Source organism: Molothrus ater, chromosome 7 (assembly GCF_012460135.2).
Source record: "Molothrus ater isolate BHLD 08-10-18 breed brown headed cowbird chromosome 7, BPBGC_Mater_1.1, whole genome shotgun sequence".
In the NCBI taxonomy this organism is placed as follows: Eukaryota; Metazoa; Chordata; class Aves; order Passeriformes; family Icteridae; genus Molothrus; species Molothrus ater.
Genome location: NC_050484.2, coordinates 11855055 through 11882661, shown reverse-complemented (window position 1 = coordinate 11882661; position 27607 = coordinate 11855055). Strand labels below are relative to the sequence as shown.

The 27607-nt window shown below is 43.1% G+C and overlaps 1 protein-coding gene and 4 non-coding genes across 5 annotated transcripts; all 5 read right to left on the bottom strand.

Moving 5' to 3' along the window:
- Positions 1 to 203: 203 nt before the first annotated feature.
- NOP58 (NOP58 ribonucleoprotein) lies at positions 204 to 24022 on the bottom strand. The gene is made up of 15 exons (XM_036386985.1): positions 23916 to 24022; positions 21602 to 21678; positions 19546 to 19598; positions 17297 to 17421; positions 16142 to 16278; positions 14912 to 14976; positions 13717 to 13851; positions 12701 to 12846; positions 11623 to 11749; positions 10825 to 10988; positions 9964 to 10098; positions 8698 to 8759; positions 6197 to 6330; positions 1186 to 1313; positions 204 to 532 (listed from the first exon to the last, which is right to left on the bottom strand). The coding sequence occupies exons 1-15, from the start codon at positions 23958 to 23960 to the stop codon at positions 476 to 478; spliced, it is 1590 nt and encodes a 529-aa protein (XP_036242878.1). The 5' UTR covers positions 23961 to 24022; the 3' UTR covers positions 204 to 475.
- Positions 11370 to 11455, bottom strand: LOC118689202 (small nucleolar RNA SNORD11). The gene has a single exon (XR_004980581.1). It is a non-coding gene; the product is annotated as a small nucleolar RNA SNORD11 (small nucleolar RNA).
- On the bottom strand, positions 12520 to 12603 carry LOC118689203 (small nucleolar RNA SNORD11B). The gene has a single exon (XR_004980582.1). It is a non-coding gene; the product is annotated as a small nucleolar RNA SNORD11B (small nucleolar RNA).
- LOC118689206 (small nucleolar RNA SNORD70) lies at positions 14469 to 14556 on the bottom strand. Its single transcript, XR_004980585.1, has one exon. It is a non-coding gene; the product is annotated as a small nucleolar RNA SNORD70 (small nucleolar RNA).
- LOC118689205 (small nucleolar RNA SNORD70) lies at positions 19192 to 19280 on the bottom strand. The gene has a single exon (XR_004980584.1). It is a non-coding gene; the product is annotated as a small nucleolar RNA SNORD70 (small nucleolar RNA).
- Positions 24023 to 27607: the final 3585 nt, after the last annotated feature.

The following is a 27607-nucleotide window of genomic DNA, read 5'->3' as shown; positions in this document are numbered from 1 at the left end:
ATCATGCACAGATATTTGTATCCATTTTATAGAAAATTTAAGGATATTACAACCTTTGAAATCTTTAGAGAATAAACTGCAACAGAACATTTACACATTTAGAACTTCAGAACTGACAAGTCATTTAAAACAATGTATCTTAGAAAAAGTCCAAATAACGGCTAGAGAAAACAGCAAACAAGTTAAAAGACAGAGGCATAAAATCTCCATAAAAATGTTTTTATTCTGTATCAGTGGAGACTGGTTATGAAAAGAGGACCTATTGTGAGCTTTTAAACAAAAGAAACTAGTAATCCTCCTAATTATCAGAGACACCAGGGTATCCTGTTCCAGGGAGAAGACAGCTATCAAACCCATCTCCTTGCCCTCTTGCAACACAGGGAAGTTAGTTTTCAGCAAGAGGCTAAACAAATTATGTAGATAAATGCTACTCCAAAGCAGCTGTCCAAGGGCCAGTGTTTTCCCCTGTTCCACATCAGTCTTCACCCTCATCTTTCATTTTCTTTTTTTTCTTCTTCTTTTTCTCTGTATTCTGCAAACAAACAAATGTTGCCATGAACAAAGCATAGTGGAAGAGCAAAGCAACACGCGTAGCTAGGCAACAGGGCTCAGAGCCCAAAGCCCAAGCATCACCCCAGCTGCCATGCACAGCCCAGGCCATGTCCTCCCTCAGCTGCTCACAGGGCCAGGGAGGCTGTGCCACACTGTCACAGCTCAGCCCTGCAATGACACACACCAAGGGCACAAAATTCAACCCTGGGTTAAGAACAGGACTTCAGAACTGAGCAAAAAGCTGGGTTTGGTCCTATCTGCTGTTCTAGAAGGTACCAAATCAGCAGGTACAGCCTCTGCTCCCTGCAAGGGACAGATGCCTGTGGATTGGCACCAGGGGACACTCTTCCCACTAGAAAAGATGCAAAGAGAGGGAAGACAAGAGCTGGGGGTGGGCAGAGGACAGGAGGGGAATGGAGGCATTGCAGTCACAAACTTCCCAGATCTTATTTTGCAACACAAATCTTCTTGGACATTACAGTGACGGATATCACAAAATAAAGTTACTAGAGCAACTATTTGCATGTCATGGATGATACATATAAGAATTTCTCCCCACCCCTCACTCTACACTCTATATTTTGGAGAGAATATTCCCAAAAAGGATCACGTAGCTGCGCAATTCTGCCTCACCTCAGTTATGGGGCTTGTGGGGAGTTCCTCACTCATTACCACCTCTTCTTCAGCTTGCTTTTCCTTTTCCTTATCCTTTTTCTTTTTCTTCTTTTTGACAGGTTCACCATCTTCTACAGCTGTCCCTTCTGTAGCACAGAAAGGACAAAAATGAAAGGCAGGATGTCAGTTATTAAGAGTGCAAAAGGAAAAGCTATGAGACATCAGAGGATGCAATGACTCCTATTTACTGTCTGTGTTAACTTACCTGCAGAACTACTCCCTGCTATTATCAAAACATAAAGCTACTTCAGACAGTGACAGTGTTCAGATAGCACTATGCCCAGCTCCTGGTGAGTTCACATCATCCTATTCCTATATGCTACTCCCAGGGTTTAAAACAAGCTTGCATGTTTTAATTTGTTTGCCAAATTACCTTCAAGTACTGCATCAGAAAAGTGACTGTACACAGTTTGGCAAGTATTTTTACCAGCAACACAGGAGCAGCAAAAGGACTCTAAATCCCCCCTGAAAAATACATTTAGCCAGCAGTAGCTTGGTCACAACTGATTTCTCCATCTTGATGTTGGAAATTTGTTAAGAAGCAGACCAGTCTTCTTTACTGTTTAGATTGGCAAACACAAAGATCTCAATGCAACTGCAAGCATTTAATGCAGAAACACTTTCTTATCCTGGACAAGAGGAATTATTTATAATATTATTTATATAAGCTGAGAGGAATGTCAACCCAGGGAAAGATTTACTAATGACCTTAGAGTTACTTTTCAGAACAATTCATCAACAGCTGCCCTATCTAATCACAGGGTAATGGAACTGTGATTTACCACTCACTTCCTAGAATACATCCCACAATCTTAGTAATCTTGAGGTAAAGATACCAAGCAGAAATCATTACCAAGCTGACAGCCTATGCAGCAGCCAGGCTGCTACTGGAGCGTACCCAAGTTAAATTTATTTGCACAGCTGAGTCAGTGCTGGATACCAAGTTTCACACAGTACTCATGACTAAGTTCTGAATGTAGCAACCACTGTCCTTCAGTAGCTACAAAATTGATGCTGAAACCAGAGGTGTTTGTGGTGTGCATCTTTGCTACTGGAGGTTTGACTCAAGACATCATTTTCTCACCATATGTCCCCCAAGAAAGAATAAGAAAGAATCAATTTCATTTTCATGAACACTCACTCACCACTTACAAAAAGAACAAGTTCAATTACAAAAAAAAGACCCAAACCACATAACCTCCTAACATCTTGATTGTACTTTGTCATGAGTTTAGTTCCTCAAGCCAGAAGAAGGACTATATGAGTCAAAAATAACACTTCAAACTGTGCCTCTAACATTAGCTTCAGAAAAAAAAAGTTGGCTTTGGGGTAAAAAATTTCTAGACATGTCTACAGAAGAATACAGCCAACACATGCAGTTTTCTGACATTAAAAAACATACCAGAAACAAAACAGCAAAAGATTCTAGATAAAAACGCTGGGAAATATAACTTTGAGTAGATTGTGCCACAAAATTCACAGAGAACAGTATGCAAAGCATAAGGTATTCAAAGCAGGTATAAAAATAAGTGTCCTCGCCTCCCTATGTATAACATGGGAAAAGTAAAAGTAGCTGAAAAACAAGCAGAAACTATATTAAAGCCACACTGTATAACAGGAGCATACACGTTGTATTTTGCTATGCTACATGTTTTTACTCAGCTGGATTGGTAAGATATGCATTTCCAAGAAAAATGTTGGGTGATAACCTTGAAAAAAATAATTTCTTGTTATTACCCTAGATGTCATCAAGTCTGACACAGCAGGCAGTGGAACCTGGCACAATTTGCAGTGCAGATGATTCACTGGGTGCTCACAGGCACTGTCACTTCTCACAGCAAGCAGCAGAGCCCTCTCTGAGGATTTCAGCTGCTGCCTTCTAGCAAAGCTCATCACAAGACCTCACATATTTGTACCTAGCCAGAATGAGGCTTTTATAAAGGCTCCAGGAGTGCTGGTCTTTTCCCTCTAGGTGCAATACTTCCAAGTCAGTCAAGGCCAGTGGGGGTTTCTTTGTGATACACAGCAGCTGACAAGGAAACGAAGAGCTCTGACTCAGGCACAGAAAGCAGCAGCCTGAGGATCAGCTTGACCGATGGCCCTGGGAGTGCTGACATCACCTGCAGTAGTTCCACTCACCATCTTCCACCGGTTTTGTCTAAGCTTTTACACACAAGCCTGATGTCCTGGTGTACCCTCCCTCCTCCAGACAATGCTCCACAGAGTGTACAGAATGAAGTCACACTGCCTATCAGTAAAGAACACCCTGTCAAGCTGCTGCTTTTGTATCTTGCAGGGTTCCCTCCACTGACACCATTAACTGAAGATATTTCTCTTTTCAAGAGATACTTTCCCAAGTCACTAACTGCCTCTATATCCTGATGCTAAATGCAAGCTGAAGGCTTCCCTGAGGACACTGGCTAGCCCTGCTGGTGGTATGAATTCTGTTTGGCCACATCCAACTGCAGAGACCACAGTCACAAAAACATCTGCCCTATTTCCCTTCACCAACAAGAAAAGGGGTTTTAACAGACAGCTCCTGAAGTGGATTATAACTTTTTTCAGGCACTAATCCTTCCACCTGGTTTCCTGGTAGGTATAAAAGGTGAATGTGTTTTCAAGTCATACCTCAACCCCCAACCCCCTGCCAGTTCCGACCCAACGTACTGCCATTCATGCACCCCAAACAGGGAGAGAGAAAACACCACACATCTCATCTTGCAGTAACATTTATACTTCAGGCTGGCATAATGCAAAATACTGTCCCTCTTTACAACAGATATTAAAAGCAATGGTTTGACCAAAACTTTTCACTGGCAGCTTCCCACTCCTTCCTGTCCTTTACCTTCCTCTTGTAATACAAGCCCAACAGAAATTTCTGGCTGAAGAATGCCTTTTTTTCTGGGACTACTTTTCCCACCACCCCCATTTTTTATGCAGCTGCACAAACAGCATGGGGAAGGAGGAGGCAGAGACTTCTTTCACAACACACTGTCTGGATGTGTTATCTCTGACCAGGCAAAAGCTGAATAGAGCACTGCAGCAAAAAATAACAGAGCCAAGAACAGCAGACATTAAAGGCTCACATGCATATTCAAGTGGACGTGCAATATAAATCTTAATGCTGGGACATCCTCTGCACCCTTCTGTTTATTATGTGACTTGCTGAACTGCTCAACCTTCTAGGACCACCAAGCCCCTACTAGCACACTCGGCAATCAGAGAAATCAAGCTGCAAAACAGCAAGGCTATGCTCTATCTAGCAGGTCTCAGGGAAATCCGTGTACCCATGCTGGGTGCTCAAATATAATTTGCAAACATGAGGCAATGCTGTTTTCAAGGGTACAAGAGGACAAGCTAAAGGGATTAATTCTGCATAGAGGTGACATAAGATAAATAAACTCTCTGGAAACATTTATTCTATAGTCTGAAGCAACTGGCATAGTTAGCACTAATGCCCAGGTAGTCAAATAAAATGACCCAGTTGATAGAAAGAACTAGGAAAAAGTAGGAGCTATTAGCCATACATTTGAAGAATTACCCATCTTTTAAGAGAAAAAAGCAACACATCTGAAGTCTGTACTTCAGGTTTGGGGAAATTTGAAAAACAAGCAGCCAAACAGCACAGATTTCAGCAGTCCACAAATATTCTGGACACTACCTCCAACTCAAGGATATCTGCTAAGCTCCACCCAATCCTCAAATCTGGAAGTACAGTAAATGAAGCAAACACAAGCAGGTTTGTGTATAAAAGGACCAACCATTGAGAAATAGAACTATGAACTGAAATATCCTCCTCAAACTACAAAAGAACAGGCTGGAAGGCAATGTAATATTTCACCTGCAACGAGCTCCTGCCTGTGAGATGTCAACACTTGCTTTGATAGTACAAGGGAAGCCCAAGGGAACAGCTCTGGCTATATTAAGGGAAGTTGGTTCAAAAGCAGTAGCTGTGAGAACACCCACATTCTCCAAAAGCAAATGGGCAAAGTTCAAGCCTCCAAAGTACTCATGTCCTTTTCTCATTATGTTAAATACAAGTGAACAAGGCAGAGCACAGATCTCAGCTTTACAGCACAAAGGATTCTCCTTCCTTCCAGTGTAACTTTACTTCTCAGCTGTGTTTAGATTCCTGCAAGCTCCTCCCTCCATGTACAGACACCATGGACTAAGTGGTGTCTGGGATGATCATACCTCCCATCACCTGAGCATGAAGGGCATTGAGCCAGCGCATCTGCACTCTGATCCCCTAGAACAGAGCAGCAGAGAAGGCAGAAATGGAAGGCTGACAGCCTCTCCTGCTGCAGGCACAGGTAGTTGGCAAAAGATGAGTAGTTTGTGCCCAGATCTGGCTCTGGATCTCCCAGAAGTGACTTTAAGTCATCTTCTTCCCCTCCCAAGTTACACACTGGTGAGAACAGCATATTTCTTAAAATGAACCATAATGTTGAACTAGATAGATTTTGAGCTGTGACTGCAAAACATTCTTCACACAGTAACTTATCAGAGAAAGAAAGAATAACTGTGGACAGAGTTCAGTTTTAGCTCCTCAGAGAATAACAATTGTTCAAGTATTACGTAAATTCAGACGGAAATTTCCAAGTGTCATTTCAAGTCAAATTCTGACCTTTTTATATGTTGAGAAATGCCAGAACGCACTTCTACACAGAATAGTATTCTTGAAAGAAAATAGGGCAAATTCTGGTTTTACTGAGTGCAGCTTTTCTATCTTCAAGATACTAAATACAAACCTGCTGAGCAAGAAATTCTGCAAGAATATGAGTTTTGTTTTTAAATGTTCTTACACATTTACAACTGCTTGTAAATTGACTGCAATCTGCTGTCAGTCACTTTTTTAAATACACTGCCATTCTCAAGGAGAATACCCAGGTACTGTGGCTGGCTGTAACTAATTCCAACTGCACCATGCTAACAGGGACATGGCAGCAGCACAGGTACAGCAACCAACCTTTCATCTCTGCTTTGAACTTCTTGGCTTTCACTGCAACCTCTGTGTCTTGTTCATCCACCTCCTGAATTTTGCGCTTCTTGGAAACAACAGGAAGTGTTGAGTCACCAGAGGGGTCAAACACTTTTACTTCACTGTAATGAAGAAAAAAGTTTATGCATTAAGAAGAGCAAACCTTTAGGGAAGACCCTGCAGTTGAGCATAAACTTTCCAACACAACCTACCAAGAATATTTGAAAATCAATTTTGCTCAGCTAACAAAGCATCTACAGGCAGTGAGGCCCTCCCTCCAATACACTGTGCCTTTATCAGTAATCATGACTAGGAAAGAGATATCCCACAAAGTACAATTGTCTGATCTGAAACTACCAGTTAACTAAGAGTTTGATCCTGGTTTATACCTGCTCAAGGCTCTACAGAGCACTTGAATTACCCATTACATACACACACACACACACACAAAGCATTAGAAGTAGCTTTACTTCTGGCTTTTTCTACACTGCCTCTCTACCATTACATTGAGAGAGCAAACTCACAAGGCAGGGTAATGTTACAGCCTCATTGCTGTAGCACCTGTATCACTGAATTTATGGGACATTCAAATATTTAATCTGTGTCTGAAACTGCCTCTTCTCACTTATTGCATGCTCATTTGTTCAGTTCCAAACTCCTCTACAGGCTGTCCAGTGCTCTTTAATTGGAACTTGTAAGGGACAACTGAATCATCAAATAGCAATGAAGCAGTTCTTTTCTTATTCAGAACAGAATTCCTACTGAAGAAAGAAGTTGTTTTAAAACACAGTCTAAAATATTTCATCCTCAGCCACATAATGGACATCTGAACTTTTCTAAAACAGGAATCTGAAGAAGATACCTTGCACAGGTTATAAAAACAACTGAAGCTGAGTGACTGGGCTAGCAAGCATGTGGTAATGCCAGCAGACAGTACCATCAGCTCATCCTCTAAACATGGGAAATTATTTTTATGGGTATAAACACTGCATATTGGTTTAAAGAAATTGATTATGCAGCTTTTTGCAAAAGGTGGACTTTACTTCAGATAAGCCCAAATGAGTGCTCAATGGCTTCCTTGTCATTATCATAATACTGCTAATTAAAAACAAAACCAAAAACTGAAACCAAAATCCAAAAACCGTAAATAAGAAATGTAGCATGTCTTGCATCTTTTTTGGAAAGCATACAGAAATGTTTCACTTGAATCTCATCTCTAAAAACTAACTCTCATTTAACTTCTGATACATTACTTTAATTTAGCTAATTCATACAAAATCCATAGTTCCATACAAGACTAAGATTCTTGCCCATCTCCTTAAAACACTATTTTAGCCTTTCTAACGTGCTCATGCAGCAGTACTGCCATTTTTGTACTACAAGGACAATTTGACAAGTACTGAGTTAGTTTCCCTTTTCGGTAGCCAGCCTATGCCAAACAGCCAGGAATTATCTTCAGATTCTCCCCAAGCCTAGACATGCTTGCAAAGCATGTCTACCAGCAGGAACATGTCCTGGCAGGAGTTCATGATTCCTCATTTCCAGAGGTCAAACCCAGATCTATGCTGTCTCTTTAACAACCTCCTCTCTCAGCTCCTGCCTCCCGACACGCCCTGATGCTTCATTTACTGACTGACACTGCCTGCAAAAGCTGCTCCAGAAATCACAGCCGTCACCACACTTGGAAATGCCTGGCATATGGAAATAGAAGTCACAGCTAGACTCCAGAAAGATGTTTGGGGGCTGCAGATGGGTGCAACAGTGCTAATTTCTCCTCACAGAATGAGCACTGAAACCTGGCTCTTACCCTCTCTACACCAAAAGCTCAGCAAAATAAGCAGGGCAGGCTAAGCAAGAAGCCTGCAGCCAAATTAAGCAATAAACCCAGATGTCACAGCACAGACTAATAATACCTTGTTCAAATCCTCAGATGTTTAGCTGCCCCAGTTGCAATTTACAGTGTCACTTTGGGCACCAGAAACTGTTCTAACAGTGTCCAGAGTAGAGAAGCATCTTATTTATTGCTTAAGACATGTTACTTATTACCTACACGACTTAAATAAGGAGATGAAGCTTTGCTCAGAACAAGTGGTGTCTGTTTTTTTTCCTTTTTTCAAGAATAAGAGGTCTAAGTAGGTCTCTAGGACAGCTTCCATGTCAAATAAATTAATTCATACTCTGATTTTCTCCCATTTATTTCATTTGGAATTGTAATAAATAAAGCTGCTATAGATTAAGACCCTGCTTTTTGGGGCACTACTGGTAGCAACTAAAGTACTTGCTATGTGATGATGTCAGTAATTTGCTATTAGAAAATCTGGGGAAAAGGAAATTCTTATTAGCAACAGAACTTATTATCAATGTTTAAATAGTACAGAAAATGTTTTCTGGATCTTAGGTCAACCCTGCCCACAACCAAAAAGCTTTTCAGAAATAAAACTATGGAGAGTTATTTTTACTCAGCCAAGCTGAAAGGAAAAACTATTCACCTCTTGTTTTGATACTTGTCTGCCTTGGCCAAGGCTTTTCCAGTGCCACTAATTCTTCTTATCTACAAGAAAAATTTAGATAGGAAAAACAATTACTCATAAGGAAAAGAATTCACAACACAAGTTATTCAGCTCTTGAAATGGAAAGACAGACATGTATAATGGGTCAAGCTCTTGTGTACTTGCTTTAGCTCTACACCTGAGTGTAGAGTAGTGACAGGGTGACAGGGAGTGTAATTGAAGTGAAGAAGGCTGAGGTGAGAATGGCCTTCCTAATGCTGCTCTTCAAGGGCCTAATTCAAGTAAGGTATATCTCATACTGGATCAAATATGCAACAGTAACATGACATAACATTGTACTTCCAAATTCCCAAAAGCAGCTCAAATTTGTGTACTTTTTTTCTTTGGCAAGAACAACTGCACGTCAGGGCAGGTATCACCCTGCAGCTGGCATAAAGCCACCCTTAAAGCCACAACACAGGCCCCAAACTAAATTAAATGTGTACTTGTCAGGTGACTGGTTTGTCTTTTGGTGTTAACATGTCTCCTTGCCTTTGTTCTGATGGGAAGTTTCACCTTCCATGGAGAGTGGGCAGTTTTTCTGGATTTTTCTTTTCTGTTCTAACGATGGCAGTACTAGAGCACTGGCATCAGGTCTAGCTTGGAAGGCTGAACCTACCTGTCATTCACAAAATCACATGCAGCAATCACCTAAAAGAGGAAAGGGTCTCCTACGTGCTCCCAGCACCCTGTGCTGATGGCAACATGGAACAGCAGGTGTGGTGAGCCAGGATATGCATCAGGAGGTAGGAGGGCAGTGCAGCAATTTGCAGAATAACATCTTCCTTTAGCTACAGAGAGAGCTCCCTAAGACTAAGCACCACCAGATTCTGTCCAGATTCCAGGAACCAGGGTGGAGAAAATATTGACACAAATACTCCTAAGGTAAAGAGAAAGAAACTATGAAGTAATTAAGGTATCCTTGCAATTCATAGAGATGGAGGGAATGTAAAGGTATGATCTTATTAATCCTGTTTGCTATCAAGATTTTTCAGTATAAAGCAAATAAAGACAACTCTGTAAACAAGAACAGCTGATACACAACTGCTTGCAGGCAACTTACACACCTGGCCACTCCAGCCAAAGCTGGGAGAAGCTACAGGATAAGAGAGACATGCTGCTGAGAGAGAAGAGTCAAAAGGCAGCGTCAGGAAATCATACCCTGAACAAGAATGACCGCTTCATGCAGCTCTCTGTAAGACTTACCCCTCTCTCTTCCAAAAGCCTCAGCCTTGTCTCTACTTTTAGTCTGTTCTCAGCTCCCATTTCAGCACTGGTGTTCTCTCCAAGGGCATCGTAACGAATTGTCAAGGCAGTCTTTGCTGCCAGCATTCGAGAAATCTGGAAAAGCCAAAAATAATATTAAATGCTAAGACTCAACATAAGGCAATGATTCACTCTGATCTGGAAACCATACCCACATACAAAAGAACAAAGTAACCATTTACTAGCAGTGTTTAGTCCAAAAAGTAATTAGTGTCTCATTCTTTCAACACTGAAATACTGTTAATGTAACACCTTGCTTCCTTGATAAACAGAGGGAGATGTCTGAGACAGCAAGTCAGTTACACATATCCTACTCTACCCCAACCTTTAGACCAGGTTAGTCTGAGGTGTAATTTCCTGCTTTCTCCAAAATTCAAACACATATTCATCCACCTGCATTATGAAAGACTAAGCATTAAGACCAAGCTGTTAATAACTTCAGTACAAAAAGAGTCCAATTTTCAAGCAAGACTAAAGCCTTTAACACCTTAGTTTACTATCACATAGAAGAAAGTAGTAACATACCCCTTGAGAAAGCCAGTGTTACGTCCTAATTCATCTGGGATACACCTATTATTGCTCAGGTATGATGTCAAACAGACAATCCTATTCCCTTTTTTTTTTGAACAGGAGTGAACAATAGTCAAGGATTTGTAGGACAGCGGTATTTTCCATGTCATCACAAAGCAATACAGTAAAGCAAGCCATGGAAAAGCCTCACTGTGAAGCTCAAGCCATCATGAAGCTCAAGATATTAATGCCCTGGAAAAAGCCAAGCCAGTAAAGAACTACGCAACTTACCTTTCCTTTATTTTTGGTATTGCTTTGTCCCACCAGGGAGGCATGATAGATAAGGCCAAACTTAGGTGTGTCCCTCTTAGTCTTCAGTGCTCTGAAGAGTGCCTTCTCAGCACCCAGTAACTGAACTGTAGAAGCTGGATGTTTTGCCAGATTCAGGAGGGAACCTAGAAAGAGGTGACACAGCAAGAGTAATTTGTCAGAGAAGCAGCTAGGCTAGATTGCTGCTTTTGAATAGTGTAAGAAGCTCAGATCCATCTGTTTTCATGAGAGCTGTTTCCCATTTGTTTCCTGAAGGACAGGTAAACCATTTCAGTCTTTCACGCCTCAACTGTCTTGGTTTGATTTGAGCATCAGGAAAGAAGGCTTAACATATTCCATTGGAATAATGCCTACTCCTGACAGTCTGACAGCAAGAACATTTCATCACAGAACTGCAGCACAGATAACTGAAATAAGGCTGCTATCTTGAGCCAGTCTGACTATAAATGCCCAGAGCTGGTTTTATACCTCAGAAGTGACTGAACTATCAGCAGGAGGCTCAGTAAGTGTCTCAGAAGAGGTAGTGACTTAAGTTGCCCTCATATTCCAAAAAGAATTCAGGCCAACTGAGAACTTTGTCATCACAGACTACTACCAAGCTCATGCTGGTATTCTCAAGATTTCTGAAGTGCTGCTTTTGCCCCACTTACCACGATATGTGCACCAGGCCTTACATAATGCTGTTAGCTGACCAGCTCCTCAGAGAAAACCTCTGATGAGGTCACCTAGGATTCATTCATGTTGATCACTGCAACCCACCTGCATGAGCAATGAGCCTTGCTCCCACTAGCTCTCCCACCATGACAGTGAGATTGGGAGCAATGGCCATCATTCTGTTCTTCAGGTAGTCATAGAGCTGGGTCCGATATTCAGAGATTTCAATCACCTGGCACAGACAGAGTTTGGTTACAGGAGTCAGTATCAGCCAACCAAAAAATAGAAAGAGATAAATATACTGACACAAGGAAGTGCTGAGAATTCCAGTGTAGGAGACTAACAAATTGCAAATGCAAACAGCCAAGAGCCAGAGTTATGGGAAGCCTTATATAGGGTATGTTGCCAGAGCAGAGCTACATCCACAAAGTATATTGATCTGTTCTGCTTATTCCCTTATGCAACTTATTTTCTCAGCAAAGCTCCTGATAAAGGAGCTGACAATATGCCAAAGACAGAGAAGCAGAACAAAAATACTTAGTAAGCACATTTTCTTTAGGACAAAACCCTGGAATATTCAGTTGTTACCTAAATCTTTGCCATCATTCTCTTGAAATGGGATACGTGCTCTTGACTTGTTTCATACAAACAGACACAATTAGAATGCACATAAAAAAGCAGCCTAGTCTAGACCAAGAACAGGAACTCCTAACTCTGCCACTGCTGGTAAAGTCACAAAGGGATCCAACTGACACAACTGAAGTCAGAGGGTGTTTGTTCACACATGGCCCAAACGAGAGCAGGGTAGAACTCCTAATTCTTTTGGGGCTTCAGTGGTCCATTTTTAACCCAGGGTTCGTCACCTAGCGTCCACAGTGACAGATTTAAAAGAGGCTATACAATGCTATTACCTCAAATTCTTAGAAGTACAACGATAGCAAAATCCCTCCCAAAAGTAAGACTGCTACTTTCAGAAAGACTTGTGCAGGCATCAACAGCCTGAGATGGCTCAGATGAGGTAGTGACTGTGCACCCTCATGTCTGAACATCAGGAAAGCAACAATATAGGAATCATCACTGCCATCACAAGAGTTAGCACTGCCCTGGGAAAAGCTCTCCTTGGCAGAAGTGGCTCTTCTGAGCTGAAATAGAGTCCTACTGCTATCCATTCATGTGTACATACCTGATCACAGAGATGGATTATGTTGTTTATGTCTTCTTCTGACACTTCTGTCCCCATGGAAATCTCAGCAGCAGCCTTCACATCCTCCTCAATCTCCTCTGGTAGGATGTCAGAAACATCAGAGGAAGCAAAATTGCTTCTGTCTCCTGTGGGGGACAGATGAAAGCATGTTTGTGCTGGGGGTGAGATGAACTAGCAAAAAAAGCACAGAAACAGATGAAGATAAAAGGCCAAAATCAAAACAGTGAGTCAAGTCTGCCATCACACTATTCTGAATTCCTAAAATATATGTCAGTGTTCTGACTTTGTGTTTATACCAACTAGGAATGGTTGGAAATATTAAATTTGAAACCAGAAAGCCCATACTGCATACTTCATCTTTTCAGTAGCTGGTTGCTGCAAAATTTTCAGTGACAATATTAGAACAATAGAATTCCAGGAAGTAATCACTTACCACTAACCAAATCTATTTAATTGTTTCTACAACTGGGGGGAAAAAAGCTCCCTTAAAACCACAGGTCTCTCTCTGGACTACAAACTACATTATAACAAAAAAGAACAACCAAGCAAAAATTAAATCAATACAAAGCACATGAGCCCAAGAGGCAAGGCAAGTGTCCAAAATATAGCAGCCATTCTTCCTGCTCTTACAAGTAGTTCTAGTAGCTGCTCTCTTTAAGAGCATCCAGAGACAGGCAACACTTCTCTACATCGGTTTTTTAGGAGCTAATTTCCAAACTGTTCTGCTGACTAACTGTGATTCTAAGATGTGCTGGTGGTCTATGAAGGACTGGCTGGTGATGTGGCATTAGCTTTCACCTAAGTTGCCAAGTGGCAAACTGCACCATGATCCAGATGCAAACATACCCTCCTTTTCTGCTGGCCCCATCAACCCTGCTGCTGAAGGCAGCACTGCTCAGGGTGATGGCAGCTGGACGAGCAGAGTGGGTGTCACACCAGTGCCACTCCTGCTGTGCCCACTGCCATGGCCAGGCTTGGCTGCCCTCGCTACTCACCGACTTTGCGCACGCATTTGCAGTAGGTCAGGTTATCCGTGATGATTTTGCCCAGCTCAGGGAAGTGCCAGCCGTACCACTCCCGGCAGCGCATGATGTAGTTATTCAGCTCTTTGTCCAAGTCATCAAGAAGTGCTAAAGAAAAGAAGGATGGAGTTCTTTTTCTAAAAGGGCAACCTAAAAATGTTGTACTCTCAAACCAACCAATTTAAGTAGTGTAAAGGGAGATTACCTGAAGCATTTCACTCTATAAATATTGGAATGAACCAAACTGCAGTACACAGAAGTCTTTACTTTTCAGAGAACTGTGTAATACCAGGCACAATACTATAGAAATGTTGGCATTCCCACGAGTTTGGCCTCAAAGTTTTATCACTGGGATCATCTTGGACAAACTCCCTAACAGCTGTAAAGCTCATTCCCTAGGAGCGCAGCAGCCTGTTCTCCTTCCTCTTAGTCAGCCAAAGGGCTTTACACAAGGTTGATGTAAAATCTAGCATCCAATTAAATTTGAGGAAAAAGTGTTTTTCTGATAACTAACTGATCTTGTATTCCATTACTTGATTTAAAAGAGCAAGCCTGTTAGTTGCTGTTATAATATAAATATACCAAATACAAAGCCAACGGGCTCACCATTTACTAGATATGACAAATAACCAGATTTATAGTTTATTAGAGTAGAGCACCTACAGTATATATTGCTAGAGAGCCCTGAGGCTAAAGTATTTCCTGCTAATGCAATACCAACATTCCCATCTGTTGTCTCAGTGGTAGTGACGAAGGAACTGAATTACATCATTAATTTCAGTTTAACTATGTTTCATCATTGGCAACAGTTTGGGAATTAATATTACAAACAGGATTCCTCACCACTGCTTCACAGCAAGCATGCAGATTATGATGTGTGTCTTTCAAGGAAAAAGCCCTTAGAGGACTGAACTAACACAGCCTGTAGTTCAGCTGATTTTTATGCTAAGAAAAAGTGAACGCCAGTTTATTGCATCGCCCTAAAAATGTTCCTGCTTGTGGAAAGCCCTATTGAGAAAACACACTTTATGCCTAGATGAACATCAGTGCCCAATTTACTCAGACATCCTAGGAGGAAATTGACAGCAATACTTTTCTTTAGCCAATGTAAAGAAGTCAGCTATCCGAAGCCAAATCCATTAGTAATTTACGCTCTAAATATACTTACAAATTGCCTGGATAATCATGGTATCTACTTTGTCTGGGCTGAATTTCAGCTTGTATCGGGAAAGGCTGAGGAGACACAAATACAGTTTCATCAGCATCCTGACATCCTGTTGCAGAATATGCCCCACCTGTTCCTTTTTGACACAAATACAGTTGTCCACAGGTTCATTGAAACCAAGTTCAGTTCTGTGCCACTGACTGCTCTCAGCTGGGGCCAGAAGCCACACTGACACAAGCTCCACAACACCCCTGACAGGAGTCCCTCCCATACCCTGTGACCAGGGTGAAAGTGAAGGTTATTTGTACCACCTGCTGCAGACTGAACATGAGTGCTGTGGCAGGAAATTAACTGGCTCTTGGTTTTTCTGCATGGTTCTCCACAAAATGTCTTTATCAGCAGCATTTCCAGTTGGGCAGCAGCAGGAAGCAATCCTCAAAACTGCACCTCCCTAGCAGCAAACACCAGCAACACTAACATAAAGCAACAAAAGAAACTTCCTGGAACACATTCTCACTGTCTGAGAAAGCCCATTACCATCTGGCTTTAATGTTATGTTAACAATTCCTCTGTAAGCTACAGTGAAAGATGCTTGGTATCAATGAGGAACTGCATCTTAAAAGTCCTTTTTCAATATTAATGCCCATTTTCTAAGCAAACACACTTTTAAGGAATTGGCTACAGCAAAGTATTTCTCTAACTTGCCAATGGCTTGTGACAGGACAAGCTCATGTCAGAATATGGATTAAAAAGTTACTCGCTAATGGATGCTTGATCCCATGGTGATCCAACAACTTGGTATTCAACTACTACTCCACTAAATCTAAAAAGCAGCAAGAACAAGGTGGGAAGAACAACCCTGCCTTTAATATTTGCATTATCTATTATATGGGTATTTATTCTAGCAGAAATAATCAAATTGTGGTCTCCACATTGTCTCTTAGTGGCAATAGAGCTTTAAATGACTCCCTGGACTGCTCCAGACACAGTCCAGAAGTATATTACATGAAAAGGAAAGCTACAAGCTTCCACTTTGGGTGAAGATGAAGCCTTTCCCTAAAGGGTGGGTGCAAACTGAAAGCCCTTCCTTTTAAAACAAGATTTCAGATACAGAAGTATCTTGACTCACAGAGTACAAGACTATGCCACATACTCAGAAACACTTCAAGCAGCACAGCCAGGGACACAGGAGTGGGGCAGACAGGATGAAACAGAGCTGTTGTAGGAACTCACCTGTGTGCCAGACCCAGGCACATAGCTGCCATCTCTCGAGAAGGGAGGCCTGTTATGAGCCCTTCGATCTGTGAGCGAATTCCTCTCATCAGCTCAGTAACCATTGGGCTGTGTATACAACTCAAATTCAGCTTCTCCTGCAGTGTGGAAATCAATGGTCCAAAGTCAGGCACAACACAACATTCCTCTGAAGTCCTTCTTCCAGCAGCCTTACATCATTTTAACTGGTTTTCCCACTGCAATCCTGTGATCACACAAGTTTCATCCATTTTTGATGTTCAAGGTAGTGACACCCCCAGTTCCCCACACAGTTAATATTCCACTTGGAAGAGCAGATTTATAATTAATGCTCTATCTGCTATATGAAACATTCAACTTAAGATTCAAGATTTTGAAGTTTACTAGAAACAGTTTGGTCACAGAAAGAAAATTCAGAGGCAGAGGGTTAGGGGCTTTGCGTCTTTTTTCAGAGAACAAGAGTAAATAATTGGTTCAAAGTCCTTGCTATTATTCACTAACATTAAGCCCTCATTTTGCAGCCTACACAGTCTCCTAAGATAGCACGAGGAGGTTGTCAGAACAAAGTTCAGTGGAACAGGGAGCAATTGGACATGAGGTGGGAAACTGGTATTTGACACCTAGGAGACACTGGAAAAAGCAATCTACTTGCACTGAACCTCCTTCTTCCTCTGGGCACGGCAAGGAACAAGGGGTGTACACAGCTACCTGCACACTGAGGAAGGCACAACAATGCCCACTCCCAGAAAGACAATAAATCATCACCCTACTCTATTGCTGCATCTGTTAGTGAGGAATATGTGTCTGCATGGCTTGGGTTTTTTGGTTGGTTCCTCCCTCCACTCTTTTTCTGGGATGGATAATTAGAAAATTAATTCTTCTACATGCTGGGTTTCTAACCAATATTTAAGAGAGAAATCAAGCAAACCTGAAGACCTCAGTGCATTCTTACCATATCAGTCACTTGTGTCCTCAAGACAACATCTTCCCTGTACGCATACTAGGATTAACTATCCTCTATGCTGCAAACACAGCACTGGCAGCATAATCCATTGCTAGCAACTGCAAAATCTCTGGAATCTGACTGTAGCATTTTAGTAGCATGAGACAAAAGGAAAAACAGCAAAATGTTATCACCTTTATGACACCTCCAAGTTTGGCATCTGCCACAGCCAACTGCTCGTGGGCATCTTTTGCCACTATCTTCTTGAGAATCTTCTTCAAGTTCTTGCTGAGCTTGCCTTCTACAAGAGCTGTGGATGCTGTATAAAACAAAAAGACCAAAGATGTTGTTTCTTTCCCCTCCTAAAACCTGTAAAAAAATTACTCCTAACTTCATGTATTTATTTTAACTGTCCACAGTAGCTCTAGTCTGAGCTGCAATACTACTTCACTATGCAATAGCTAAAAATCAAAAAAGATAATTATACACGTCCTCCTCTGAAGGCCTAAATGAAAAACCTTTTCTCCCAGTTGCCTCTCCTTTTTCCATATGTTTTCAGTTCTATTTTCACCAATTTTGTTTAAGGATCTCTACAAACAGAATGCCATATGCTTTAGATACATGTTTAACATTTCCAATGGCAAAGTTAGATGGGAATATTTTGTGCATAATTTAATTAACCAACCATTTGCCAGGTCCCTTAGGCAGCAACCATGATATCTTAAATTGAGTAATGGCTTATTTGCATTCTCTGGTGATGATAACGTACTATCTAAAGCCCCAGGAATGGTGCCAAACTGGACAGTCAGACAGACCCTTTTAATACAGCATGCAGACATGAGAATCTTTAAAGGATGTTCTTAATTCTTAAATATTAATAGATCTGTAAAAACTTTACCATCCCACACAATATATTTTAAGCAGGCACTTATACAACTCTGAGGGTCAGCTCTGTCCTCCACTGAACTTCTGGACTGATACATCTCCACCACAGTAACAGAGCAGCAGCTAGTGATTTTTGGTTTCCAGACCCTAATAACATGTAAGAGTAAAATCAAAGTGCTGAGCTGAGTTTCCTCTCAGCCCTTCTGCAATGCAGATAATTTTCTACCCTGCAAACTGGCCAATAGCATCTAAGCCCTTGAAACGGTTGTTGTCATCTTATTGCAGGGGTTCCATACTGTTGTCTCCTTATGTCAAAAGTTCCATACCTTCTTGGTGTTTCTCATGGGCAGCTCTCAGAGCACTGACTCTTTCTTCTTCACAAAGCAGCCAACTGGCTCCAGGTCCCTTCTCAACCAGCCACCCCAGTCTTTTATAGCACTCTTCCTCTCATTGCTTACAGCTGTGGCCTGTTGAAGTCAGGCCTGTTCCTAATCTTTGCTAATTGGCCCAGCTGCAACTCCTTAGGGGTAAGATTACCTTCTACACTGTCTTTATTTTCTTACATTCTATCCCCCTACAAACAGTCACATACATAGTCCTGCCTTCAAAATAAATGAGCCATAAGTAGTCTGAACATCTCCAATTCACAGATAAGTCAACTTGAAGCAAAGTAGTAGAAGGTGTTGGATGTTTCTGAGGTTTTTTTAATCGGCTAACTATACATGAACTGAATCCAAACCTATGCAAAAGCAACATAATCAAAAAAATATGCCACAGAGAGGAATATACAACAGCTTCAATCTCAGCTCTTTTATTTGCATCTCATGTTTGATAGTTGTGTCTCCATTCTTGTTTCTTTGCTTCCTTTATAAGCTACCCCTACTGCATCAGAATATGAAGAACTGATCTTTAATTATAAATGTGACCTGGAACATTCACCTACTTAAGTCATACAGCACATTCAGCAGTAATTGTCACACCATTTCTGAATTATTGCCTAGAATTCCCACAATTTCTGTTCAAACCAGGCCACACATCAAGCATTTAAGTGCAAAAGCCATAAAAATTATTGAATATAAGGCTTTCCATTTTGCTTAAACTCCTGAATTTGAGGAGAACACAGACTTTTCTTAGCCTGAAAACCACAGGCATAACATGGATCCATAATACCCAGGTGGCTGTAATAATGAATGTTCTCTAATACCTGTCTGTTGTCTCAGTGGTAGTGACGAATTGTTGACTCAAATCAGTGATATTCAGCTTCAACAAGAATGCATCATTGACAACAGACAGGCTATATGTATCAGTCACAACTTATATGGGGCTCATTCGTGAACTGCTTAAAAATATGCACTAAAGGAAAAAACTAGACTTTATTACATCTTTACTGCTCTATACACTGGATAGGTGACCTCATAACCATCAAAACCAGCTCACTTTTAAAACCCTGTCATTTAAAAGCTAAGAAAAGAAAAAGAGCATGGACAGATGCAAGTAATGAGTGAACTAATGCATGATAGAGATTTGATTTTTTTGTAATGATATGTAACTCACTTACCAGCAAGTGCTTCTGTTGTGTCCTGAAATTTTTCAAAGTGTTTCAGCTTTACTCTACAGAAATAAAATAGAAGTGTGTAAACAAGTGTACACAAACTACATGCTAGAACCATTTTATCTTTCTCTGCCTCTGCTCCTCTCTTTTCCCTATGGCTTCAAGAGAGCAAAGATCAATATGCAGACCCTCAAAGAGGACTGAAAGCACTAAACTGGCCAACTGAGTCTGGTGTGACATTTCAGCTGGGTCCCACAATAATTATATAAAGGGGGGGGGGGGGGGGAATGGAATTTTGACTTGGTATTTCTTGGACCGACATCACCAGAAAACCTAACCCCCCCCCGTTTTTGCTTTGTAGTTCATATTTAAAGACAGACATCATCCATTTACATTTCAACACTGCACCCTGATTGACTGATGATAGCATCTTTCCACTCATCTTCAAAAGGAAATGTTCTGCCTCTGTGGAATGCAGAGCCTGCACAGCTCAGATTTAACATGCTTTTCAACCAAATACATCTTCAAAGACTTTAAATTTGAACTGATTCATTGCCCATGAAGCCTCAAGTCCTCCCCTGTAATTAGATGCTAGAATACAAGTTCTGAGCTGAGTTTAAGACAAACAACAAAAATTTCTTTAATGCATTAAGTGCTGACCAGAGCCAAGAATCATCTGAAGAGTGTTTAACCACACTGTGTCAGATCCTCAGGCATAGCTTCCCTCTACCCCTCACACAGCCTGTGGTGCTGATATATAGTTACAGTTAAGAAGCTATCTCAATCCAGTAAATTCCTTGTCAGGGACAGGCATTTAACTAATCCAGCTCTGATTAACCACTGCTGGTTGTGAGTCAAGTATCAGCAAAGGAAGCAAGGTCACAGATACAACTGAATACTTGAGTTAAGCATCTGCAGATCCCAACAAAAGCTTCAGGCTTACACTGATGCCTTTTCAGAAAGGCAAAAGAGGAATTACTTTTATCAGAGTAGAGATCCCATTAAGAGCCACATCCTGTATAACAAGTGCCCAAGATGATGCTTTCAGGACAAGATTAACCACATTACAAATAGGCAGATGTGGGATATTCTGGCCTCTGCCCCAAGTACTGTTACAGAGCAGGATAAATATGAAACGCACAGCTTGCTCACACACATCCATTATAATCAAAGCTGGTTAGAAATCTTCCAATAAAACCACCAGACAGACTTGGAAGGAATCCACCATTGTCCCCAGCTTTAGCGCAATTTGCTGGAAAGGCCAGCTTGATTAGTGGACACTGCAATCCCTGTGCAACTCTGCAGTGGTGCTAACTCCCACTGATGGCATGGGCAACAACACAGCTCTCAATTCAGTGATTTACATAGTTCCACCTGGATTAAGCTTTATTTTTCCCAAAAATAATTTTCTGTGAGGGCAAAACCCTATCATTTCACTGACAACTTCCAGCATTACAAACTTGGATATACTTGTCAAAGCACCCACATCACCTTAAAATATTGTTCAATTTTTTTGCTTTGGTAACACATGGTAATGACTTCTGCTACTTAATTACACTGTGAAGTATTTCATTCACTTTGATATTCCATTGTAAGCATCTCAGAGTATCTAATTTCACATTATCATTGCTCACAGCTTTTACAATACTGAAACCCAAAAATCAGTGCTTCACTTTGAACCTCAGCTGTGTGTAACTACAGGCAGCCATGTCCTTCCACAAGCCACAGTGCTACCTGTTGTCATCTTATTGCAGGGGTTCCATACTGTTGTCTCCTTATCACAAAAGTTCCATACCTTCTTGGTGTTTTCTCTTGGGCAGCTCTCAGAGCACTGACTCTTTCTTCTTCACAAAGCAGCCAACTGACTCCAGTTCCCTTCTCAACCACCCACCCCACTCTCTTTTATAGCACTCTTCCTCTCATTGCTTACAGCTGTGGCCTGTTGAAGTCAGGCCTGTTCATAATCTTTGCTAATTGGCCCAGCTGCAACTCCTTAGGGGTAAGATTACTTTCTACACTATCGTTATTTTCTTATATTCTATCCCCCTACAAACCTGCTTACATTTTGTTTGCTTTTTCAGGAGTTTCAAATTCTTTCCATAGACTGTCAACTTCTTGAAGCTTTTTCTCATTCAGAACCTGCAGGAAAAAAGACACAACACACAACTATATTTAGTTCTTCAATGCAGGAGACCTGAAACATTTACAGTGCATCCAACCACTCTGCAGTAGTTAACACTGATTGAGCCAACAAACTCAACTTCAGTGATCTCTGTTTCACTATTTCACTATTCTCTCTCAGCAGCTTTACCCTACTAATAGACAATAGTGCAACATTTTTACTTTCACCTGAATTACACAAGTTCTTCAATAATGGCTGTGTCCCCCTGGACCTGGAATATTAAAGCAAAACCCTCTTCTTCTTTATCAAAACTGGGCTTGCTCCACCTCCTCTACAGTACTCATAACGCCAGTGACCCAAACCCAAATTTACCACTGCTTTGGAAAAATAAAACATCTGGGAAATCTAACAGAAAGCAGTGATCCCCCAAGTTATTTTCATTAATCAGAGCTAATCCTAACAAAAAAGAAAACCTCCCTGTAAAGAACAGTCGTCACCACAGCTTGGTCATCAACCACACCAAAACTGCCTAAGAGGCAGCAATGGCTCAATCCCATCTCTGTACACAGAGAACCCCCTCAGCTTTTAAGCAGCACAAGATTAACACTTTTACTCTTGGAGCCTATAAGCATTTCACAAAATGCATAGTGCATGGCAAATTCCCAGAAAATGGCTTAGGGGAGTTGTCAAAATCTTTACAACACTGTGTTCTTTACATCTCACTCCTTGTGGTTTTGTCCCCACGACGCAGATGCAACACAATTGCAATTTAACCCAGTGCAGAAATCACTCCTAGTATCATGAATTTTGCTCCCTGGAAGATTTTTTAACTCTGGTTGAAGGAGATTGTCTTTTTTTAAACTCAATTAGTAGCTGAGCAATAAACCTAGTAATTAACATCCCACATGACTGTGAGGCACAGCAAAACCTTGGGGCAACTCTTCCTTTCCTCAGCCAGGTGATTCTTTCCTGCAGTTCATTTTTCCGACACCAAGACCTACAGAATTTTCAGCCTCTATAAACAGACATGGGCACATAGAGAAAAATGAAAGACATAGAAACTGCTAAAATCAAGACTGTAAGTGTATAAAAATGGATATACGCCTATGGATAACTGCTGACAGCTGCAGCACACACTGCAGCACCTCTGCAGATACCTTCCTGCGGTTCTCTCTGTATGTCCCTCCTCCTGCCTTTGCTTCATGCCTAGCCTACCTTCAGAAGTTAAAATATTAAAATTTATATTAAAATATTGCCTGAACTGCACAGCTTCATCCCAACGAGGAGAAAAGGTGTCAGGGCATAGGAAGGAAATATCGTGCTCCACAGAGCAGCAAGGGTGCAATTCTGCTGCAGGCAAAGGTAGAGGAAACCAGAGTCTTCCTCTCTTCACACCTGCATTCATGTTCACACAAGTTAAACCCTAAGACTAAATTGGCAGGGGAAAAAATGAGGACGTTATGGTCAAACTATGACCAAGCTGGTAAAACTGTACATGAATCGACACTCGAGCAAGACAAAAGCCAGAAAGGAGCACGGCACTGTAGCAACTCTAGGCTTGCTCAAAGCCCCAGGGAGCTGCAGCCTGAGCCACCCGGTCAGGAGGCTGGCAAAGCCCTGGGAAGGTGGCTGCTTGTCCCTCTGGGAGAGCGAGGTCGGGACACGAGAATCCTGCACCGCTCCCGCGATCCCGCTTCCAGGCACGGCCCGGGCAGCGGCCCCGCACAGCCAGGATGCGCTGCCCGCCTCCCACCGCCCCCTCCCTCACGCACCCGCGGGGCTCTGCGGGAACAGCGAGGGCACAGCCAGGAACAGAAAGGGATCAGCACTCCCAAGCCCGGGTGCCCCGAGCACAGGACGAAAGGGGCACGGCCACGAGAGCACAACTTCCTACCAAATCCAGGCCGGCAGAGGGGAGGAAGCGAGGGCCAGAGGTGACGCTTGGCAGGCACCGAGGAGCTCCGCTTCTGCCCGCCGAGCACCTTCAGCCTCCTCCGGCAGCCCCTTCCCCGAGGTCTCGGTCACAACGCGGCCTCTCTGCTCCCACCCCCGGCCCTGCTCTCCCCGAGGGGCCGCACGGGATGCGGGGACCCTCACTCCCTCCCTTACTCTCACCCCTTCCCGTGTCTCCCCGTAATTCCCACCGCAGGCCCGACGCGCTCCCCTTCGCCCTCCCTTCCGCCCCGCCGCAGGTCGGCGGCCGCGACCCGCCGGGCGAGAGGCAGCGCGCCCCGAGCCGCAGCCCGGGGCTCACCTTGAAGATGGCGTAGCCGGCGGCGGTCTCGAACAGCACCAGCATCGCTGCGGCGGGCGGGAGGGCGGGCGGGGGGCGCCACGTGCGCCGCCGCGCCGGACCCGCTCAAGCACGCGCGCGTCGCGCAGCGGAACCGGAACAGGAAACGGCGGCAGCAGCGGAAGCGAGCGCGCGCGGGGAGCGGAAGCGGCGGGGCCACCTTCCGTCTGTGAGCCACGTGGCGGGGCCGCGCCCGCGCCCCCACCCGGTCACCGCCCCCGCCGCGGGTTCGAGCCTCCTGAGGCACAAACACGCGGGAGCCTCTGGGGTAGTGGCACCTCACCCGAGCTGCCCCCACTTCCCCGGTGCCGCAGTTGGCGGCAGGGTCGGCCACCGTAGATTGGAAGCGGGTGTGTTCCCCGGGACGCGCGTGGCCGTGCCGGAGACTTTGTTTCCCGAACGGATCCCTGAGCGAGTGTGAGCGGGTGGTCCCCTCGGCGACCCCAAGCCGGACCGGCCGCGGTGTAGGGGTGTAGGCGGCGCTTCCGGCCCTCCGCACACGGCGGGTTGCGTTCTCTGCCCGCTCCGCTTCCTGACCTGCAGCTCATCGCACCGAAAGCAGTTTATTTACATGAAGAATTATTGACACAGTGCGATTGTGTGTGTTTAAAAGCTTGGCTTCGCCGCCAGACAAGCACCACATTGTGCCCACATAAAGCACGCGTGTGAACGCTGCATGTTTCCCCAGGCTGCTGCGATCTCCCCGGGGCAGGGTCAGTCCTGCCGGGGGAAGGCAGGGCCGGGAGCGCTGGGCGGCCCTTTGTGCCCCCTCCTACTCTGGTGCCACCTCGTGCTTTGGTGCCACCTCGTGCTTTGTCCTTGGCACAGCCCGGGCGCGCACAGCGCGGTGCCTGGCTGACCTACTTCTGTGCCGCCGTCCTGCCGGGCAACCGAGCAGCTGTCTGCCGGTGGGAGGCAGGCGGAAAGCGCCGCTCCTTGGCCTTAGAAATCCCCGCTTATTTCACAGGCAGGGTTATCTGTACTGAAAACAGGCAGAGATTTTCCTGCCCGCAGGAAGAGAGGCTCCGAGAAACGCCTGGATTTTAGTTTATATCAGGCGTTCATTGCTGCATTTTATGCAACCATCTATATGAGTCAGCACGCCTTTGTTTCCTCCATGTAAGGAGTATGCTGGAAAGCCAACAGTGAAAGAAATCTGTGGACTTGAATATGTCTGAAGATTTTTTTTTTTCAAAGGAAAGACTTTGGTACTTTACATTACATAACCAATTTTCTTAAAATCCTACAACCAGTAATATTGTCAAAGAAATTAGGTTCAGGGTGGTAGAGAATTTCCAGGTTCCACCTAGTTTTAAAGTACTGTTTCTGGCCTGGCTGGCAGAGGACCATTATTATGTAAGAGCTACTGTTACTTAGCTGGCTGCCCTAGAACACTGCATCCATCCTGTTTGCTAGCACTAACCCCTCTCAGGCAAACAAATTGGCATGATGAGATTACAGATTGTTCTTAGGTTAAAGTCTGCTTTTTTAAGAAATCTGTTTCTGATGGACTGAAGCAGCTTTGCACAGAGTGTATGTGTGGGGCTTTGAGAAAACCTCTTACAGCTATTGGCTCCTAAACTATACAGCGGCTTGGGAGAAATCCATCAATGGAGGTGAACTTTATTGGCTTCAGGTGACAGAGATTAAGTGCAGGTAGGGAAATCAGAGACATTATAAAACACCTGAGAATTCAGTGAGGTTATTAGGGCAAGTACCATTAGCAGTGCATGCAACTGCAAGGCTGACTTTGGGCTTTGTGGGAACAAGCTTGTGTTAGTATATTTGGTAGTTTTAAAACAGCTTTTGTTGTTTTCTCTTTAAATGCATTCTATGTTGAATTTGAGCTGTTGAAAAAGAAAAGTGGGAGCTTTACTGCTGTACATCCACAATTTTCACAGTCTCAGTGGAGATTAACTTTGAAGATTCTGTACAAATCTGGCTTGTGTCCTGACGAGCTAATGCAGCCACAACTGATGGAATAAGAAGGAGTCAAGAAAGGTGGTGCTACAGTTAGTGTGTATGCTGTATTTATGGCTATGTATGTGGATAGGTAACTGCATGTATACTGTATTTTATGGCTATGTATGTGGATAGGTAACTGCATTCTGACTCATGTTTTATTATGCCATTACTTGAAAAAGTTGGATTTTTGCCAGAGTCTGAGACTTTGGTCTTAGCACAGTAAGGCTCTGTTTTTAAAATCCCTTTAGAATTTATAAAAAGCAGTAATGTTCAGGATAGAATATTTGTCATTTTCCATTTTGTTAGTATTGTGTGTTGCTGTGGAGCCCTTGCATGGCTTATTTTGGTGCTTTGTGTTTGTTATTAAGCTCATAATGAGCTCTTACTGTGAGCTTGGCATAGTATGAACGTATTTGGCTTTTCTGACTGCTTGGCCTTGCCTAAAAAAGATCATCTTCATTCTGTAGCTCTGTATAGCATTTGTTTTGGTTCTCTTTATTTATTTTTTCCTTCCCTTGTTAATTCTGAATTGTTTTAACAGTTGTTTAACAAAACTAATTCCCATGAGTCTAGATACTGATTGTTCCACTGGCTGGTAAAAGTGCACCTCTTGGTATAGCTGTGTTTGTAACTTGGCATTCAGTGACAAGCAGAAATGCAGGCACAGAGTGCAGCTGGTTTGGTGTTATTACAGGGCAACATGGCACAGAGCATGGAGCTGTTTGTGTTAATGAATGCCCGCTGCCCAGAGCTAATGAGCGTACTCCGCCCTTTCCCAAAGGTAGCTGGTGAAGTTAGAACTCTGTTTAGTAGCATGAGGATAATAATCACCTATTTCAATTGAGCTAATTTCTGTTGATTCATTGATTTTACATTCATGTTATTTTATGGTTCTCATGTGTGGAGTTTTTTTCTACTTGCTGGCCACTTAGAGCTAAGCATATGCCTGTGCCAGCAGTGATGCCGTGCAGGAGTTGCCTGAGCAGTTGGAGAGGGGATGTTAGGACTCCATGCTATAGTCCAAACAGCTTGCAGCCTAAGTGTAATCTTTAAGGTAGATGTTACTTCTTGTGCACACCTCTGAATAGCCATGCTGTGCCAATGGAAAGCAGGCCAACTGTTCTAATGATGTATCTTTGCAAATGCAACTGCCTGGGTGCAGATTTGCTTAATACATGCGGATCCCATTGCTTGCATGGTTGCAATGACTTAAAAAAATGCACTGTGTCTCAACAGAAAAGTGAGTTTTGTTATGGCGTCTTAGTAATGTCTTAACAACCTTAGTAATCTTAACAACCTCAGCAAGATATCAGAGATAGGCAAAATGAAAGTGACTTTTGCTCCAAGATCTGCTGTTGTGGGAAGGGTTATGTGACTTCACAGAATTGTCAGGATTGGAAGGGATCTCTGGAGAGCATCGAGTCCAACCCCTGCCACGGCAGGGTCACCTGCAGCAGGTGACACAGGAACATGTCCAGGTGGGGTTTGAATGTCTCCAGAGAGGGAGACTCCACAACTTCCCTGGGCAGCCTGTTCCAGTGCTCTGCCACCCTCAATGTAATTAAGTTATTTCTCAAGCTGAGGTGGAGTATATTATGTTTTAGTTTACGGCCATTACTCTTCGTCCTGTCACTGAGCACCACTGAGAAGTGTCTGGCACCATCTCTTGGCATCCGCCTTTGAGGTAT